This window comes from Lichtheimia ornata (genome assembly GCF_029851405.1).
Source record: "Lichtheimia ornata isolate CBS 291.66 chromosome Unknown scaffold00055, whole genome shotgun sequence".
Lineage (NCBI taxonomy): Eukaryota > Fungi > Mucoromycota > Mucoromycetes > Mucorales > Lichtheimiaceae > Lichtheimia > Lichtheimia ornata.
In genome coordinates, this window is record NW_026695375.1 from 170,186 (window position 1) to 191,016 (window position 20,831).

Sequence of the window (20,831 nt, forward strand, 5' to 3'; positions counted from 1 at the left end):
AATAAATCACGCATGGCACAAAGGATCAATCAAGGAATAGGAAGGGGATCAAAATCACAAAGGCATAATGCATAATAATGAACACCATGGTGATCAATACGAAGAACGATAGAGATGATGACTAAAGATGAATGCATGTGTATCCTCAATGTATGGGACTACCCTGAGTGCTTGCCAGATGACACGCTTCTGTTTATATATGTTATCAAGTTAATTCGATAGCCTTGCTTTTATGTGCATTGCTGTTCATACAAAGGGGTCATGATTGACAGCAGTGGTACGTATATTGATGATCATCCACCAATACCTGAATTAGAGCGAAGGATCATAATACAGTATCTCACACCTCGTTTCAATAAAATGGCCATCTTATATGATATAATCACAACGAAGGAATTATGCTATCGAATACAGTCTTTGTTCAAAACACAATGAATTGATCATGCCCATTCTCTTTCTTACGAGTGGATGTATCCTCTACAATCCTGCATTTCCATACCATAAGTCTTTCTACCATGCAATGTACCAATGCCTATAGACAACGAGGTTCAACCTTACAATGTCATATGTATTCGCTAAAGTAATCCTTTTAATCCATACAACGTCATTCACATTGATAGGTACACGAATTGCGTCAAGAGGGGATATTATCAATTTGTAAACTTTCTACCCTTGGGCGTCCTGAAAAGGTGCATGGATGGGGGTGAAGTGGCTCTTGATGCATGGTACCGAATTACATGCATGGGCTTGACAAAACGTGGAGTTGAATGATGATGGTTGTACATGGTCGACAGGTTGCTGATAGTAGCTGCCATGGAATAGCGTGTAGAGTATGATGGTTGCATGCGCCAATCTCTCAGGATGATAGCATCAAGCAAAATGGTCTTTGCCACGCGTTGTATATATCCAATTCATTCCATTCGATGTACCAAAGCAATACAGTATTCAGACCCATATCCATACGTCGTATGCATTGAAGCAAGTTGCTACCCGTAAATATAGCCGCGTCTATACAATGGCCATCTGCTGTTACGTTTGGTCGTGGCAGAGGAGTGTGCAAGAGAGTGTGCGTTGTAGTAGAATAACAAGGTTGTGAATGCTGTTTGAGACAATGGAGCGAATAGCAACTGCTGCAATGAATGCTGTTACGTTTGATTGTGGCAGAGGAGTGTGCAAGAGCGTGTGTTGTGTCAATAGAACGCGTGTGTTGTAGAAGAGTGGCAAGAAGGCTGTGCACAGGTCATGGAGTTGCCATTCAGTCAAAGACAATCGGATCAAGACAACTGTAGCAATCACATGGTGGGTTGAAACAGGACAATCGTTCGCAGGTGGTAGTTGTATACTTGAATGCACCAACAGATGAGGATGAGAGGAAGAGTGAAGATGCTGGGAGTGGAAGAAGTGGAAATTAAAATAGGCCAATCTGATGCTTGAATGATACTTCTTTGTTTGAGTGTTACTCCTTCAAATCCTCTTGGATCAAGGAAGTTGAAGGATGGAGGTGTTGGGCTGGAGCAGGACAGTCGGTCACATGCATTGTTTAGGGCAACAATGGAGAATGGAAGGAAAGGGCTGCTAGCTGGCAGTTTACAAATAACTTACCAATTTGATTCTTCTGATATTGGATGATGTTTCTGTGTTTGAGCGTTTTTCAGTCAAATCTCATCGGATCAAGAAAGTTGAATGATGGGCATGCTGGGCTGGAGCAGGACAATCGTTCACATGCATTGGATTGGGAAACAAAGGTGAAGGGGAGGAACGGGCTGCGAGCTGGCATTTATGAACCATTCCTAAATAGTGTACAAGTATCATGCATCGCCTGAGTTGACTGGCTCAAGTTACACAAACACGCCCCTCGGCATCTTTGGCTATAGTCATACTACTTGACAATGAACAAAGACCACTTCTCATATAGCATCACGCTTACAGCATATGTAAAACATAAAGGTGCTTGTATCTCTAAACTTTACAATCAAACGTGGGGTCTTTAATAGAACCGTGTTGCCCGACGGGGTGAAAGCGATCTTGTGTCAAACTATGAAGTCCATCGTGGCCAATCCCAGATTTCGCATTGTCGCCACCAGCCAAACTGGATCCAGGAGTCGACCTCTTCGACGACGACGACCAAAAAAATATTTTTTGGGCTGTTTGCGACATTGAACGCGAAACTTGCACACAAGGTGCTGTTGGCCAAGCCGAGCACATTGCTCTAATAAAAACCCCACGTTTCATTGTAAAGTTCGGAGATACAGGCACCTTTATGTTTGTAAGCGTGATGCTATATGAGAAGTGGTCTTTGTTCATTGTCAAGTAGGTGGACCCTGGCAGAGCAAAAGATGCAGAGAGACGTGTTTGTGTAACGGAGCTATTTTGCATGATTGGAATGGCCAATGTATGATAGCATATACACTATCTATGATTGGCAGCTAACAGCCACTTCCCCCCAATCCCAACTTTTTTTCATTGTATGACATTGGAATGATGCTCCTGCTCGAGCCCATCATTTCCATCTTTCAATTGTCTTGATCCGAGACGATTTGACTGAGCTACGCCCAAACAGTGAATATGTAAATTAATGAATCGCAGACCCTGCGAATGTCTCCGTCTTTCAAACTTTTGGACGCTCCCATTCAAAATCTTCGGATGAAGCGTGAGGTTTTTATTAGAAAAAGTTGATCAGCATGCTCGAGAGCACCCTTCTGACCAATTTTCAAGTTGGAAGTGAGCAACTTCGGGGCGGTGGGCCGTCCGCTCTTTTGTTGCCCATCATCCACCGTTTGGACCCTCCCGCATTCAAGACATTCTTAATGAAGTGTATGGTTTTAAATGAATGAAGTTGATCAACATGTTGCAGCGAGCCTTCTGACAAAGTTTCAGGTTCGAAATGGGGAATCCCAAGATAATACATAGTATTTCGATGAATCATGAATCTGGGGCTGACCGGCATTCCGACTTACATAGTAAACCCCACATTATACCCTCCCATTCCAATTTTTATAATGAAGCATGAGGTCTTTTTTAGAGAAACGTGATCAGAATGTCCAAGAGCACCTTGTGTGAAAGTTTCTGGTTCGAGAGGGGAAATCTCAGTATCAAGGATTGATGTACAGTGTGCATGCATTTATACAAGAGGTGTCCGCTCTATTTAATTTCCACTTCTTCAACTCCCAGCATCTTCACTCTTCCTCGCATTCTCAACTGTTGCCTCATTCAAGTACATACAACTACCACCTGCGAACGATTGACCTTCTTCAACCCACCATGTCAATCCTACAATTGCCTTGATCTGATCTGTCTTCGACTGAATGGGGTGTACACAGCGTTCTTGCCACTCTTCTACAACACACGAGTCTCTTGACACAACACACGCTCTTGTACGCTTCTCTGCCACGATCAAACGTAACAGCATTCATTGTAGCAGTTGCCATTAGCAAAGTCTTTACTCCATTGTCTCAAACAGCATCCACAATCTTGTCACTCTACTACAACACACTCTACTACAACACACGCTCTTGCACACTTCTCTGCCACGACCAAACGTAACAGCAGCTGCCATTAGCAAGGTCTTTACTCCATTGTATCTTGCCTCAAGTTACTTGCAGCAAACTGGCCTGTGGTCTCTATTACGTGAACAACAGATAGCCATTGTATACAAACAGCTTTATTTACGTGTAGCGACTTGCTTTGGTACGTACGGATTCCAATGGATGACACCATATCAGCTATCAAGTACGCTGCAATACAAGCAATCTTCGCGTGGTGGAAATGATCAAGAAAGAAATAGACCAACAGCTAGATGGAAAAGGAACACATCAGCAGAGGTCGCACGGCTCTTTTCAACCAACATGTTGGATTTGATGGATGGATGCAATCAAGTGCAAAGATGAGATATCGTGGAATGTTGCTTTGGTTACTTGTCGCTTTGCCAGCAGTAAGGATGGATCGTGTCATGTGGAAACGGTTGAGGATGATGATGGGTTGGATGGATTGACGAGAAGGACTCGTATCTTGGACGAAAGAAGGTGTCTTACAGCCATGGATGCTATTGGAATACTCAAGTCAATGCATGCAGCAGCTATTCTACAATCACAAGCGATGTTTATCAGCAACCAAGAACACAATGGTACAATTATCCCTGTCGGCTCGATGTGGTTCACCCCTAGCTTATTCAATTTACAATGCTGTTCCCTTGTCATACTTACTCGATAAACATCCACACTACCATGTGCTATGATTCAACTTTTCAATTGGGTTCAACATAATATTAAAAGAGCATCATACAAACAGTTCATATGAGCAAGATGCAGATCACTTGGTTGGTTTCTGGATTGAGAGGGGGAATAGCAACTTAAAGGTTGGGAAGCGAGATTGGATCATTCACGTCATCGCATCGAGATGCTTTGTTCTGTTGTCACATTATTGCGTTCATTAAAGCTTCATAGTTCACATATTGATGGACGAAAATCAGGGGAGATCCTCAAACGATTGTATTGCAAGATAATAAATTCGAGAGCGATGATGCCTAACGTAATGCTTACTACAGAAGCTTGGTTCATTGTAAGCTTACTCCATTATGTTCAAGAAAGAGTGAGTCGTGACACAATGCTTCACGGTCACATGTACATACCGTACTGGCCTTTTCAGCTAACACTATATTATGCAACAACCTTGTATAAGAACAGGCCAATCCATATAGGCTATCATACGAGGATCTTATTATCGGTAGCAGGCAGGGGAAAGATTGATCATGCATCCTCCACCAATAGGATCGACCCCTTCGCGTCGCGTCCTCCCAAGCTTTGTGACACTAACACGCCCCTCTGCATCTTTTGCTCCCTCAGGGTCAAGCTACTTGACAATGAACAACTCGTAAATATTGTTTCAGGGAAGCCTATTGCATATGGATGGCAAAGGGTTGAGGCTCCTATAAAGATGAATACTAGGAGACTGTGGTTGGGTAAATGTGTAAGCTTGTGGAAAGTCATTCACAAAAAGGTCGAAAGTTTACGAGCAAAGCGAGAAATTGGGGCCACCAGTCCGACCGCTTTTATTATTACTAATGACTAAAGGTATGAATGGATTATAAAAAGTATAGCTAGTAGGTCTGCTGACGAGTCGAATTGTTGATGCCCAGATAAGTGCTTGATCCTGAAGGATGCATGTAACGCAAAATAAAGTTAAGCTATGCATCGACAAAGAAACGGATATTAGTATACATCATCAAAAGAGGAGTTGCACCAATGCTTTACTTACAATAATGGCACCAACGAGCAGGGTAGTCAATCCAATAGGACCCCAAATATCATCGTATCGTATCATGGGTCTTGTTTTGATTTGATGAGCACGATATCGAAAACGACCAAATGCGTACAATGCAATGCCCATGGAAATGCCGAAAAAGACTGCACCTGCAATTGTGCTGATACGGTCACCGAAATTAAGTAGAGTAAGGGCTGCGACCAGGATAAGGGCTGCAAATTGCAACCAATGGATAAACGTACGCTCGTTGGCAAAGAAAACCTTGGGTTCAAGCCATACTTTGATCTTTTTCTTTTTCTTTTTGCCATTCGCGTTATCATCACCCTCTTGACCACCACCATTCTCAGCTTGTTCTTCTTCCTCAGGGATAGCAGCTGCCACGACAGGATCTACACCACCTTGCATGATCGATTTTCTTGATTTGGTTCTCTCCATGTCAACCACTGAAGACTTGAGTGGTTCTCGCTCCATAGCTGACATTGGTGTTGATGATGCTGAGCGAAAGCTAGGTGTCCTCCTCAAGTGGTCCAATGCATGGACACGTGCATCTTGAGCTGATAAACGATGTATTCTCAATTGCCGATCAAGATAACCAATCCTGTTGGGTCGACGCAAACTGCGACTATAGGTCATCCACCCAGTGCTTGGGTATCTGGGATCCTTGCCATTGCGTATATCGACATCCATATCTCCACGCATCCACCATGGCACTAATGGTAAAGGTGCATACAAACTTGCTGTACCATGCAAAAATGCCGAAAAGGCTGGCACCTCATACGCTAAACCCATCTCCACCAATTGCGACATGAGATGCGTCGTGTTGCTTGGTACTGTTGCTTCCAGGATAGCATATGGGAACTTGTATGGCGTTTTATCATCATCCACAGTGCTGAATTCGATATCGGTGTCGAGATGAACAATGGCGCCATTGCCACTACCTTGTCCATACCATATACGGTTACAACGCATTGCCAATGTCGGCTCAAGTCTGTATTGTTTCACATAGGAATGCACAATCCCGGTCAATGGAAATGCCGCTGGATTATTGTTGAACGCCATGAATTCTTGTGCTGTGCAACCTGCATAAGCTTGTGCCTTTTGCTCAATTGGAGTCGAATTCCAGTCTTTTTGATATACGTCACGCCGCACTACAAGGTCTTGGCCCATTTGTTCTAATCGAATTTCCGTGCCACCATCGTCTCGCTGCAATCGGCTATAATACATGTTGAGTGATTGTGGATTATCCAAATAATATGTGGTCACGCTCGATTCGATTTTTTCCGGCAAGTGAAAAAGAAGCATTGCTTGCAGCTGTGTGAGATTCTGCTCATGCACCCAAAAATAAGACATGGTCGAGATTGATGGCGTGGATGATGATAGGGTTGGTGATGAGGAAGATGCCGTTTGTCGGGAAGCTTCATCATCCAATTCCCCAAGCTTGATTAACAAAGGATCGAATCGCTGTGTATCCAAAGGCTTATCACTCATCAGGTCTGCCAATAGCTGCTGTGTCTCATTTCCTGTCAACTCATCATGAAAGGCAATAATGTGCTGGAATGCCATAAAGTTGTATCGTGTGAATCGGGCGAGTTCTTCGAGGTCATAGTAAATCTCTTTTAGAGTCTCTTTGGCTGAGGTATAGGAGCGCTCTGTTGTTGCAGGATGTTTGTTGTTTTGTATTCCTCGTTGACAATGGCTGATCCTTGAATCAATCTCCCGTTGTTTGCGTGTAACAAACTGTTCCACCTTCTCAACTTCAAGTTGTATAGTAGTCGAATAATCTCGTTCTTCTTCAGCGGTCCATCCATGCTCGGCCTTTTGTTGCAAATGTTGTTTGATCAATCGCAATGGCACATATTCATATCGCCATGGCTCATATATATTATCCTGCAATTCTTGCTCAAAGCTCATAGCGAACAAAAGTGGGAAAAGGAAAAAGGATCGGGATTCAGTTGATTGACAAGACATTTGTTTATATTTCTGAAACAGCAGTAATAAACGAGATTTCACAATTTCTGAAACACAAGGTAGACAGCGTGCACAATGGGTAAATGCTCGTCCACAATATCCACGATATCCTCTTCTTTGTCCAATTGGGTTGACAATGATGATGCGGTTGTTTCTTGTTTTCGATCCTTAGAATAGCCATCGGGTACAGCGACCACCATCTCCTTGAGCTTGAGCATAGTTGCATCCACCGTTCGTTCGATATCCTCCAAAACTAGCATCCCCATAGGCCATAGTTTGCCATCGGCCGATCGAATGTCTTGCGTGCCAATGATCAACATTCCCTGTGGTGCTAGTTTGTTTACTGCATCGCGAGCAAGTTGCATCAATGTTTGTCGATACGCATTAGTTTGGTGTGCAAGCAGCTGAGGCTGATGAGCTGAAATGATCAAACGAAGAGGAGCTTCTGGTAGTGATGGCTTAGTCATCATCGTCTCGTAATGCATGACATCGGTTGATTCCTCGCTCAGCTCTGAAATTAAACCCTTGTGTGTCGTGGTGTGTCAGCTTACACATCAATGAAATTTTCTTTGTCTGAGCTTACCAATTGCACCAGCATCCGGGTATTCTCTTCAATCCGCTTTAGCCGCTGTTGTTCATATTCTGAAAGCGTGCTTTCATCCTTCTTTTGCTTGCATTTCATCGCTAAATAAAATACATAAGAATGAAAATGTATAAATGGAACATTCATTGTGATGTACCTGAGTTATCTTCATTGCATCTACTCAACAGCAGTTGTTGCTCAGCCTATTTGCAATCGAATTATGTGTGAGATCCCATTGCTTTATACGTCCAAAACGATAACAACGTACCTCATTTGTCTGGAACTCAAGGTGCACCTGCTCCCAGTTGGTATCATCACGCCCAAATCTCTCCACCATGCGAGACATGCACAGCTGCTCAAATCGATATTGCTCGGTGGGCTTGAAAACCCAAACAGTACCCATAACCACACTTTTGCGTAATATAGCACTTGATGGCACACCATGCTGCGTATATGACAACTTGATTTGATCTTGTGATGTTTGTTGCTGTGAATCTGCAAGCATCATACACAATCAATATCAACAGATGTAGTCATTGTTCGCCAAGAAATCCATCAGCATACCTGTTTCCTGAGGCATCATTCGATCCATGTTGCTAAGCGGTATCTTGCGGAAAGTAGCAATGAATTCGTGTGTGAACACCAAAAAGTCAAACTGCACGCATAAATAAGTGCCGAGGCCGAATGCGGAACAATATCGCTGCCGCTTGATGACCTGTTCCATGGACAATGTTAGTAGCATGATAATGAAAAAATGTCCTTGTACGAGTCTACTTGCCAATTCCTCAAGTTCAAATCCATTGTCGATGTATTGTCTCAAAAGCCGGAAGCCAACAGGAATATAGAAACAGTGCTCTCGATTATCGCCAATACCCAATGTCAGCTGACGACCCATTTTCAGCAGCCTATGTATATCCGAAAGACGTGTGAGCATGTTTTTGATTGGACTCTTCAATTTCTCACCTCCAGCTCTCTTTCACCACTTTGATGTATTCCAGCTTGAATTCTTCAATGTTTGTGAAGCTGTATTTAAATCATGAAATAAGTATACCATGATAATCCACGTTGATTGTTCAAATACCCACCGGGAAAGATCGCCTTCGAGATGAGTAGAATAAGCAACACAGTCTTTGTAGGGAGGATGTGAGAGGATGTGATGGAATGATTCGTCACCAAACAAGGATCCTTCAAGATGGCGTGAATCTGCTTGAGCAATAATGGGTCGATACTCGGCTGATGTCATTCCTGGTGGTATCTCAAAGCAGCAATTACGTTGGGATAATGCAACAGCAGCCTATGGAGATAAAGCATTAGTCATTTTGTAATAGGCAATAGCTCACCGAATACTTGCCGGATTGATATCCACACCCACACATCTTGTATTATGTGATTGTTAATAAAAGTCCTTTGATCTTCTTCACCATCCTATTGTTACCTGCGTTGTAATAAGAAGCATTCGATTGCATCCGTGCCTAAGCCCAAGAGTCAGCGTCCCGGTCACTATGCCTTGTCTTTTAACCCACCTCGACCTAAGAAATTGGATAACACCCTTTCATCCTTGTCGGTATGCTTGAGAATTGACCTATATCAATCAAGCAAAATCTCAATATACAATATAAACGTACCGAAAGAATGACTTTTACCTGCGTACGGTTTGCGGTAACCAGGTACCTACACGTGCACACACCTCGTTAACATACACCCTATATTGAAACAATGAAGCCGTACCATGATAATCGGTACCAGAATGGGTTGCCCAGCGAGGTGCACGACCAGGGATATCATAGTAAGTCGAATCGAATACAAGTGAAAACAGCTGATGTGGTTGCGGCTCATAGGTAGATAATCGAGGAACAGGGGCCACCTTGCCATCATTGCTAAACTTGGTTGAAGAGAGGGCATCACGCGTCAAATAAGGCTTGTGCGTATAATCTTCGATTTGTGTCACATAGCTGTCAGCTGCCACCACTGGATCATTGATCAAGGTATTTGGTTCGGAAATCAAAGGACGACCACCATCATTGTTATCCACCAACAATGCCATCTCAAAACAAGGACGACACATAACAATGCCGCCATCATATCCTTTACGCCATTCTTCAGACTCTGTGGTGCCACAATAACAGCAAGTGATATCGGGTGATTCCCCAGCTCGTAAGCGACGCTTCTTTGGAAACAATGGCTTTTTGCGTTTGGCTGAAAATGAGCATAGTGAGATTAGACACCATTGATAAGCAACGTATGTTCATGTTTACCTGCTGCTAATTCTTTGGCACGGGCTTCCTCACGAGCCTTTTCTGCCTCGACTTCTTTAAGGATGGCAAACGCTATAAAATGATGATCCTTTAGAGTTGTTGTTGCTTGCTAAACATTGTCGATCTCCTTACATGTCTCTTCAAAATCATCTTCATCATGTGGGTGATTACGCTCTGGCAACGTATCAAAGCACTATTCAATTGTTAAGAAAGATGCTCTGATCCTCCTAATATCCACATACCTCGCCACAAAGATCATAGGATCGAAAATAGCTTGATGCGCAGGGTAAACACGTATACCACGATTCATCTTGCATCTCCTTTTGGCATCCATCGCACTTGAAGACGTTGACGTAGGTATCTAATAACACCAAATCATCAGCTTAGATGTTGATAAGCAATGATACGAATCCAACCTTTCTTGTTGTAATACGCTTCATGTGTTGGGCAAAAGAAAATGAGGCCATTTCGGAAATAATTGACTGGCTTGTCAGCACAGGGCAAATGGAAGCTCTTGTTGCATTTGGATTCAAAGCATCCGATGGTTGCTCCTTTTTCCTTGCATCCATAGCATCGCTTGAAAACAAGAGAAGCTGTTAGCCATATCCAAACATTGTATTGTTGATTGCTCAAATCACTTACCATACCACGTCCTCTTCGAAGTGCCAATGTCACATTGTACCATTTGCCGTCAGGTGTACAAAATACTTCTGGTGAGTAGCGTGCGCAAGCATCGTGAACCCAAAATTGGCGTTTTCGCTCCACACCATTCTTGTTGTATGTTGCAATGACAAATGGGCCAATAAACTTCCCAAGGTCTTCGGATGTGTCATCATCATCATTGCAAAATGCACACACCTTGCGACGTTGCCAACGTTTCAGGTACTTGTATCCTTGTTCAGCAGTATCAATGGCTGAGCTTCCAGTAAATACTTGGCTCGCTTCTTCAACTTGATCTTGCTTTGATGCAGCTGCCGTTGTTGCAGCCGTTTCGCCTCCCTCAGTGTCCTTGTCAGCTGCTGTAGCAGCACTGGGATCCTCAATGACATCTTCCTCCCATACAGTAACCAGCTCACCCTTGATTGGCATAGGCCCAGCTTCGGAATCAATCACAGCTTGTACAGCAAAGCTAGAACGTGGATGTTCATGCCAAAATGGAAATCGTTGGTCAAAGCATCTACAATACGAGAAAACCATTAGTACCACAAGAGAGATAATGTCAATTCCCATGATGATACATTACAGCAAGCAAAGATCAAAGCTGTGCATGGTGCCATCTTCAGTAGGTGACTCGCAATACGTGCAATAGTATCTGAATTGCTTGATGATTACACCACATTGCCTGCAAAACACTTTGTTTCCTGCAATAGAATAAATAAGCACCACACCTTGTTGATACGATTGTTTTCATCTCCTTACCATCCACATCAATATCGCCGGATCCTTCTTCCTCGGTTGGCATATTCTCAAGTGTTCTTCGTCTGCTCCGTCGCAATTCAGCCATGCGTTGAGCCAACTCAGCAGCTGTAGCCGCAGCCTCCTTTGCACGTTCTTGATCCACTTGATGATCATGCTGACATTGTTGATAAGCTGCCGATTCATATCGTTCCTTGTAGAATGGCTCGATACATTCGACCTCGTGATCATTTTCAATAACTTGTATACGGCGGCTCCCCACACGAATATACTCGTCAAACTTGTCGATCCATCCACAAAAGTGTACACGCACCATGTTGCGCTCCATCCTGACGAGTCGTGCCTCGTACCACTTTTTATCGAGATGAAGGACTTGTACATGTTGCATATAGTCGTATCCATACACATTGGCAATAAATCCATGATTATCATCACCATCCACAGGTCGGCCACGTCGTATCAATGTTGATATGGGGATCTTGGAGGGGAAAACTTGTTCCTCCCATTCACCATCCTCCTCCTCCTCTTTTTCACGATCTCGCTTTCTGGATTGTGCTTTTGTCGTAGTGATACGTCGTCTTCGTTTGCCACGGCTGCTTGTTGCTGATGTTTGTCGCTTACGTCGTCGTCGACCAATACGCTTTTTGCATGTGTAGTCTTCATCATCGTCGTTATCAATGACAGCGCCATCATCATTATCATCATCCTCATTGTCGGGGATTTGCGTGAGCTTTGAATTTGAAGGCACTGAACAAGAAGAAGGTGGTGGTGGTGGTGGTGGATCAACAATGGGTACAAGATAGCCCAGCTGTAAATAATCTTCAGGGCCAATCAACCGATGGGGTCGTTTTTCATGTCGCAATTCTGGATTATCCTCCAAGCATAACAAATCTCCACCTGTGGCAGCAATTCCTTCATTGACACCGCCTGTTGTTGTTGCTGTTGTTGTTGTCGATGCTGATGATTCATTCGATTCAGTGCTTGCAGGTCGTATTTTGCGGCTGCCAACCATAAACCACTCATCATAAATATCGCTCCATCCATCATAGCGCACCTTTACATAGCCAGGTTTCATGCCCACTAAATGGCCTCTCTCCCAGAAAAACTTGCCCTTGGCGGTGCGAGTATTGAGTACCTCAATAGGTTGGTTGTTGTAGTAACCATATGGATTGGGGACAAAACCATGCTCATCTTGGAGCTGTCTCATGGCGCGGCGTGTAGCAAATGCACCTGTTGTTGTGAATTGGCTGGTACACTCTTGAGAGGGGATCTTCTTGGTAGACTTTGGAGCAGCAGCAGGTGCTATGGATACATTGGTCTCCACGCTTTTTCCTTTGCTGGTCTTTGGCTGCTGAGGTGCTTCACATGCTGTTTGCTTTGGCGTGTCCTTTTTGGCAGATGAACGACTCGCTTTTCTTCGTTTGGCTGAAGGTGATGATACTGAGGATGAATCCATTGATATTGCTGCATCAGTCTTATTCTTTTCTTTTGCTGGAGCAGAAGATTGAGGGGGTGGTTGTTGCAATAGAGACTCCATTTTCTTTCCCTCTTCCTCAAGGACCTTTTCTTCCTCGGGTGTAAGCAATCGAAGACGCCGGCTTCCAACAACCAACCAATCTGATTGTCTCAACGTCGGATACCAGACACGTATTTGAGTATCACGCATCTCCCGTAAATAGCCAAGGTACTCAATGTTCTTTTTGCCCATGACACCACGCTTGCATGTCACTGCCACAGCACGATTGTAGCGATATCCAAATGTATTGATCCGGAAGCCATGCTCGTCTTTCAATTCTTTGGCCATGCGACGTGTCAAATAGACTTCATTGTCATTGGATATCTGATGTGGATCCGTATCCAGAGTAGCTGTAACGTAATCATCTCCCTTGGCCTTGGTTGTCATTGTCATAGTCTCTGTAGCCGATGTAGCCTGAGGTAAAAGAGGATCACAATCTTCTTCATGTACAGGGTCTAACATCAGTGATAAATTTATGTTAATGATTGATCATGTTGTTGTGTATCCATAATTTCATGTCATTTACCTGTCATAATCTTGTCAGGCTTGATCGTTCTCAGCCGACGACTACTCATTATGATCCACTCCTCCTGATCTTGCCAATCGATGTATTCGACCTTGACCCGATTGGCATTCATCATGGTAAGCACGCCACGATACCAATGACCATTGAAATTGAGCACCTCTACTTGCTGCATACGAGTAAAGCCATGTGGATTAGGGTGAAAACCATGCTCTGGATCAGCCAATTGCTTCGCCGTGTTGCGTGTCATAAATGCGCCTGTGGTCACAAACTCATCCTTCTTCTTTTTCCCACTATTGGTCTTCTTTTGAATGGCTTTACTTGCACGCGACTTTGTGGGCGGTGGTAGCTTCTGCTCACGATGCTGCTGAGTCTTCGCTTTGCGTCTCGTTCCAGATATTGAGGTGGTTGCCCTTCGTTTTGCGGTACTGCTGTTGCTCATCTTCGCCTTATGTTGTCCCAAAACTTTGCTCTGCTTCTCTTTTGGTGGTCGACTTGCAGGTCTTCGTCTCCTTTGATGCATTGCAGCACCAGCGATTTTGTTGATCAAGCTGACAGTTCTGAAAACCCATTTGGTCTTGCATCCATCGCACATGAGAGTGGGCTCAAAAGCATTCTGTTGCTCTGGCAATGCATCACAATCAATGCACCAAGAAGGCTCGCTATCCTCATCATCATTGTTGTCATCTTGCTCATCCAACATCCATGGTCCAAGTACGCTGTCATCCGATTGAAGTGAGCTAAGAGAGCTGACATCATCGAACAAGGAATCCACATCAACATTTTCTTTGTCATTCGGTTGCGTGGCATCATCTTCTTGCGCATTTTTGGTTGATGGCGATGGTGGGGCATCATCAATGTCAACACCGGCTGTTGCTGTAGTGGTTGCTGTAATTGAATCTGAAACGCATTTCTTCTCCTTGTCATTATCTTCATCCTTCTTCGTCGCCATGACAACATTATCTGCAACTGGAACTTCCTTCCGAATTTGAAAGTAATTGGTTGCCATGAGATTCTGCTGTTGTTGGTGATGTCCCGAAGAAGTTGTTTTCTCGGCTGCAGGTCGATGAACGCCACCTCTTTTCTTGGATACACTCGTCTTATCATGATCCTTATCATCTTTTCCATTTCCTCCTTTGCCTTTGACCAAAAGCAATTTGCCCATAAAGCTGCCAAACTTGCTCTGCTTGAATACTGGTTTGCGATTTGTCGTCGTTGTCGTCGTCGGAACAGTGCCGTCACCTTCAATGTTACACACGGCCTTTTCATGGATCCTCGAGGATGATGATTCTTCAGCAGAAGTTGACACTTTTTCATCTTCCTTCAGCTGTGACGACGAAGGTGCATTTGGTGTTTGAGATTGAGATTGAGATGACTTTGATGGTGGAGGCGATGCTTGTGGCAGCTGTGCTGGTGCTGATGGTACAACAGCGGATGATGATTGGTGATGATAGCTGGCAGTGCTGTTCTCCACATGTGAATACCCATTCTCCATAGGATGATGATGATGATAAGCATGCTGATTCACAACAGGATAATACCCGTAATACTGCTGATAGTAATACGCTGCGTTTTGATCAGCCTAGAAACATCCGTGTCAAAATGCATGTCACTCACAAAACACTTCCCTCCTCGCACACTCTATCACATACTGCATAATTGTATACGTGGGGATGATTGTAATAGTACGCTTGATATTGGTTGTAGTGAATGTCAAAAGCTTGTTGCTCGGAGGGCTGTTGGGGAGAAGCTCCTACAAACAAGTAGTGCACATGATTATGTACGTGAGTTTCGAGAAACATGCATAAGCGAGAGAAGGCACAAGAGTAGAAAGGGTGTTTGACATTATACCTTGACCATTCGACATGAGTTGCCAATTGAATGCGTTCGATGCGCTGGATTCGTCCGAATACGACATTTGACAGGCGCAAAGAGTAAGCGGGAAAGGGCGTGGGCGTTCGCATGGCCATACAACAACAACAGTTTTTCTCTCGCAAGGTTGGTTTTGTTGCACAAAGGGTACAAAACATGGCACCCATATCGAGTCGACGTGGCAACCCACGCATTCTCATTCACGAGTGTGGTGGCTTGTATTGTTCTTTGTTGAAGTCGTCATGGTGGTTGCAATGGTGGTTCCTTGTCAACGGTACCAGGGGAACAATAAATGCCAAGTGTAGATGGATGGAACAAAGAGGTGTTTCAGGATGATCAGCCACCACCACAACCATCCCATGCGGCGGAGCTGAAATTAGAAATGGATGCATGAATTCCACTCTCCCCCATTCTCCCATTGCCTTTTCTTCTCTTTCCTTCATCTTGCATAACCATGTCCGAAAGTGATAGCAGCACACATTATCTATCAGGTGTAAAGGCCTACATAATACCCACAAAGTTACGACCTTATGCCATTGAATCGATGAAAAAACAGCTCGAAAAGCATGGTATGCTTAAAGTAAATCGCCTTTGTTGCTGCTGCGCATACAATTCTCACTTTTGCAAAACCCGTAGGTGGTGAAGCATGTCCATCACAGAAAGATGCAAGCGTTATCCTTACTTCTTTGACTGCAGCTCCACGCATCAAGCGACATGTTGAGAACCACCAGGTAGGACATCTTCAACATCAACCTAATAACGAAATGCATAATGAAATTCATTTTCAATCATCTTTTTCAGGTTCCGGTTGTCAGCACCCAATGGCTGAAAGATTGGTGAGCATATCATTGTTGCATACCTTATATCAAAATGGCTTATCCTATCTCGTGCTAAAGTGGAAAACAACGCGAGCATATCGCAATGGACAAGTATACAATCGAGATGCCACGTTCAAATAATCAACAACAAGGAGAGCAACCCAAAGCGACTGATACAGCAGCCAAAGACGTGGATGAAAATACGCCAGACATATCACATGAGATACTAAACCGCCGATATGCCAACATGCCACCTGATCCTCTACCTGGTTACGATGAAGAGGATGACCCAGATCTCAATGAAAGGTAAGGGAATAGGATGCATGCATTCTTCTTGGAAATTTTTGCTCATGATTAAACTATAATAGGAGCACGGGTGGTGGAGATGGTATTGTATCATGATGACGCAGCTCTTACTTTGTATTCATTCGCTGCCTTTATTACATGACCATTTTGTAGACGATGATTCCCTAGCCCCAGATTACTTAAACTCAAAGTACGAGTGTCTACGGCCTACACCCCTCAAGCCATACCACAATCGCAAGTTGGTTGCACTGTTGCGTCTTCTTGAAAGGCAGCGTGAAGTGAATATGGAGGAAAGAAATGCGCTGAGTTATAGACATGCCATTGCAGCCATCAAGGTATCTTTTACCAATGCTTGGTTAGGGTCATGAATAATGCATTAATGGAACAACCATCAATAGGCTTATCCTCGAAAGCTACGTTCAGGGAAAGAGGCACATAAGATCACCGGTAAACATTATGGTATAAAGTACGAGGAACACTTCTTAACGACTTTTTCATGTGTAGGGATTGGTGAAAAGATATCGACACTGGTGCAGCTCTACATTGATACAGGGACTATTCCCGATGCTGAAAAATTGCTGAGCGACGAGAAATTCAGGACATTGTCTCTGTTTGTGAAAGTCTTTGGTATGTGTTGATAGGCGTGCAATAGGCATGTGTCTTATCAAATGTTTAATAGGCGTTGGTACTAAGACTGCAAATATGTGGTACAATTCTGGTTACCGTACACTGAAAGAGGTGCTTGAAAAGGCCAAGCTTGTCAAAGCTGTCAAACTTGGTATACAGCTATTGCCGCATTTTGATCAGCCGTAAGTTGTAAAGCGATTGAATTTTGGAAGCCGTCATTAAGTGATATGAAAAAGGATGTCAAGGAGTGATGTCGAAGAGCTTATTGATATCATCAACAAGGAGCTACCCAATGTGGATAAGCATGCATTCACACAACCTGTGGGAGGATACCGCCGAGGTAAAGAGCAGAATGGTGACTTGGATATTGTGATTGCAAGTCGAAAGCTTGAGCATACGACGGATCATCTTTTGAAAAGGATCGTTGAGCATATGATTGAAGCAGGTATACAACAACAGCTTTATTCAATCCATGAATCTACCTAACTAAGTATATAACAAGGGTATGTCAAGCATGTGCTGTTGATGTCTGGCAAGAACTCCAACCACTTTGGTAATCATTACACCAGCGGCGCTGCTGATATGGAAAAGCTGGATACGGTAAGAGAAAGTGTGCCGATGCTGAATGTAGAAAAACAAGGCTGATGTCGTTATCGTAGTGCTTTGTTGCATTCATGCAGCCATCCACACAAATCATGCGGCAAGTGGATTTCATTGTGGCAGCTTTGGATGATCAACCGACAGCTGTACTTGGATGGACAGGCTCACGCCAATTTGAACGTTCAATAAGAGATTACGCCAAAAAGGTATGAGAATGCAATGTGGTCAAAGTTCTAATTGGCTTATCCCATGGCACTATGTATCATAGGAGAAAAATCTCTCTGTTCAAAGCCATGGCATGTTCGACCGCACCTCTAGCAAAAAGCTGGCAAGTGAATCAGAAAAGCAGATTTTTGAAATGATTGGAATCCCATGGCTCGAGCCTGAGATGCGTAATTGTTAAAGATTAAAGAGTATTCCCAAGCTATTTGTCATTCAACAACAATGCTACAAGTTTAATTGCTGAGTTATATATGTGTATATGTGGTAATGCGTGTACAAGAGAAAAAGGCAGCTTGATCGCAAAGGAAGAGAGGGATGGATGGTGAATTTACTACTAGAATCAAGGAACAAACGTATGGGATCACATGGGTCAGGTTTTATGGAATTTTTTTTGCATACATGGATTGTCAAGGGAGGAAGGCATCACGGCAAAGGTCGTTTACCACTCAAAGTCACCATTGGCACGATGGAAAAGATAATCACGTCCATTCACCAACATGATACCATCCTTGAGAACACACTTCCACTTGTTCTTGGTACGGGTGACCTTTTACAAAGCGAGGTATATTAGGAGATTGTATGTAAAACCTATGATGGCATTCTTACCTTATCATACAAGCACAATATGATGTGTTCAATCTCTTCAGCACCTTCTGCGTCATCATCAGCATCGTCCGAATCATCCAAATCCGAATTGATATCATCATCCTACCACAAACCCAATTAATCACGTGATACGATGACGATCCCTTCCCAAACACGTGTACTTACCCCTCCTTCACCTTCGCCGTCTAATTGTGGGATACGTGCTTTTGAACTGATAGCGCCAGCTTTGATTGCACGATCTCGAGCATCGCGCATAAGTTGCTTTATGTCGCCAGGGAGTGACGTCAATGGTACTGCTTCACCAGTAGATGATGTCGCCGAGAACTCCAATTGTGATGCTCGTCCTGCGCAAATATCTTCAATGTGGGCATCGATTTGCTATTAAATCACATTAGTAAGAAAAAGGTGACATGTAGCCTATTTGATCTTACTTTTGTAGTGAATTCAGAATCGGCACAGCCATCGTTTTGCGGAATATTGGGACGTGGACCACCTGGAAGCTGTAGATCAGGACCCTTGGGAGCTTGTGATGATGTAGGAGGATTCATCAAGTGATACTGGCCATTGTTATTACTAGTTGCATCGCTTGCTGTGCGGTTGGCAAGATGATATGGATCTGTTGATTGCTGTTGTTGTTGCTGTGGTTGCTGTTGCTGTGGTTGTACAGGATGTGGTGGAGGAATATGGGGTCTGATTCCAGCTCCAGCAGCTAATGTTGGCAGACTAGCAGCAGCAGCAGTATAAGCCTGTATAGAAGAACCATCGTTAGTGACCATGATTTCCCTCTCTTTTTTTCCATATCAACTTACATTGGGTGGATATTGTAGATGCGGCATACCATCGGCAGCACCTGGCAAGTTGAGTCCACTGTTGTTCGTATTGCCAGCGGCACCAGCTGCAGCATTGCCATGTTGTTCCTCATTCTCGTCGTCATAGTAATTTTCATCGCCCACGCCAAAGTTTGCCACACGAGATCGAGCCACCTTGATTTCCCAAGACTGATGTAACCAGTGAGCATAGAGCATAGATAGTGAATGTGAATGTGAATGTTGATCAACTCACCCGTTGAAGCTCTTGCAATACAGCCTCGTCAATGCCCATATCTTCAAATTCACCACGAACTTGGTTGATCACATCATCAATAACGTAGCGGTATACATTCGACTGTTGATATGCGTATATACAAAGAAAGAGAGACGTTGAATACGATAGGATCACACATACACGTAACACACAAAGCACGCATACAAGAGAGAAATAAAACTCACCACAATGGCGTTAGACATGTTGGCTGTAGATCAAAGGTGTAGATTGCAATTCAGTCGTTTATTTGACTATAGCGCGCAAGAACCACAGATGATTGAAAGAGATCGTAGTCGTAACAGATGGGTGGGATAGTTCAAGTGTAGAGAACAAAGTGAGACAAGCGAATACAAAAGAAAGAGTAAGGTGAACAGAGGATTAGTAAGCGGTAACCGAGAGACAGACGCAGCAATGCATTTAGGGCATAGAAGGGTGCCAATGGTGGAGGTGGAAAGTGTGATGGGTCAGCGTCATGATGCTCACCTTGCAAAGGATTAGAAAGCGGAAAAAGAAGCGCTGGAATTTATACTTGTAAGAGTCCCAGCCGCCTTTTTATACCCTGCCGCTCGGTTCAATGTTTTACCAACTCAGTGTTAGATGCATCTCGCTGCATCATATTGCAGAAACATCCTTCTCCTTGCTCAAATTAACACTGGTAAGAGTACTTTGAATGAAACCAATCCAATGATGATCAAGGCCTCATACGTTAAGCATACTATGCCACAACCTTTAATAAATTTCTTCATCGAGCTCTTTTACTACTACTACTACGACTACTACTATAACTATAAGTTATATGCAGATAAGTGTTGTTTGCTAGTAGATGGGAATAAGGATCATAGTAAATGATTCACAAGGATCGTTTTTAGTAGTAAATCCGAAAGCTTTGGGCAATGTTGTTGATCAATGAGCGCATATGGTAATCCCTTCTTCAGCCAAAAGGTGGCCTATGTGGTGGACAAAGAAAACAACCCCTTTCCCTTCCTTATGATCTGGCTCTAGCGACCGCCATCAATTGGGATGGTCAAGTGGAAACGTCGTATACAAAGCATTCCATCATAAGCAACACATGCATTATACGCAATGACTCAAGCACATCATCGTACGCACTGCGCCTCATAAGCCTGATGCACCACCCAACCCCCGAAAAAGGTACCAGATTGTCAATCTTGTTTGA

General features: G+C 43.7%; 4 protein-coding genes across 4 annotated transcripts; 1 reads left to right on the plus strand and 3 right to left on the minus strand.

Moving 5' to 3' along the window:
• Nucleotides 1-5,095: 5,095 nt before the first annotated feature.
• On the minus strand, nucleotides 5,096-7,170 carry O0I10_009470 (uncharacterized protein; the record flags this gene model as incomplete). Its single annotated transcript, XM_058489462.1, has 2 exons — nucleotides 5,096-5,182; nucleotides 5,254-7,170. The coding sequence occupies 2 exons, from the start codon at nucleotides 7,168-7,170 to the stop codon at nucleotides 5,096-5,098; spliced, it is 2,004 nt and encodes a 667-aa protein (XP_058339819.1).
• Nucleotides 7,171-7,265: 95 nt separating this feature from the next.
• On the minus strand, nucleotides 7,266-15,438 carry O0I10_009471 (uncharacterized protein; the record flags this gene model as incomplete). Its single annotated transcript, XM_058489463.1, has 23 exons — nucleotides 7,266-7,751; nucleotides 7,811-7,911; nucleotides 7,968-8,013; nucleotides 8,079-8,305; nucleotides 8,375-8,525; nucleotides 8,589-8,715; nucleotides 8,774-8,833; nucleotides 8,896-9,104; nucleotides 9,162-9,186; nucleotides 9,246-9,282; nucleotides 9,334-9,392; nucleotides 9,454-9,481; nucleotides 9,539-10,006; nucleotides 10,066-10,137; nucleotides 10,198-10,258; nucleotides 10,308-10,426; nucleotides 10,482-10,641; nucleotides 10,708-11,242; nucleotides 11,309-11,426; nucleotides 11,485-13,452; nucleotides 13,524-15,102; nucleotides 15,173-15,273; nucleotides 15,372-15,438. 23 exons carry the CDS (start codon nucleotides 15,436-15,438, stop codon nucleotides 7,266-7,268), a joined length of 6,804 nt encoding a protein of 2,267 aa, XP_058339820.1.
• Nucleotides 15,439-15,846: 408 nt separating this feature from the next.
• On the plus strand, nucleotides 15,847-18,146 carry O0I10_009472 (uncharacterized protein; the record flags this gene model as incomplete). The annotated part of the gene is made up of 13 exons (XM_058489464.1): nucleotides 15,847-15,961; nucleotides 16,029-16,123; nucleotides 16,194-16,228; nucleotides 16,289-16,516; nucleotides 16,579-16,598; nucleotides 16,670-16,851; nucleotides 16,915-16,963; nucleotides 17,021-17,143; nucleotides 17,196-17,325; nucleotides 17,380-17,588; nucleotides 17,646-17,743; nucleotides 17,803-17,949; nucleotides 18,012-18,146. 13 exons carry the CDS (start codon nucleotides 15,847-15,849, stop codon nucleotides 18,144-18,146), a joined length of 1,566 nt encoding a protein of 521 aa, XP_058339821.1.
• Nucleotides 18,147-18,404: 258 nt separating this feature from the next.
• On the minus strand, nucleotides 18,405-19,857 carry O0I10_009473 (uncharacterized protein; the record flags this gene model as incomplete). Its single annotated transcript, XM_058489465.1, has 7 exons — nucleotides 18,405-18,512; nucleotides 18,572-18,673; nucleotides 18,737-18,949; nucleotides 19,003-19,317; nucleotides 19,381-19,569; nucleotides 19,634-19,735; nucleotides 19,840-19,857. 7 exons carry the CDS (start codon nucleotides 19,855-19,857, stop codon nucleotides 18,405-18,407), a joined length of 1,047 nt encoding a protein of 348 aa, XP_058339822.1.
• Nucleotides 19,858-20,831: the final 974 nt, after the last annotated feature.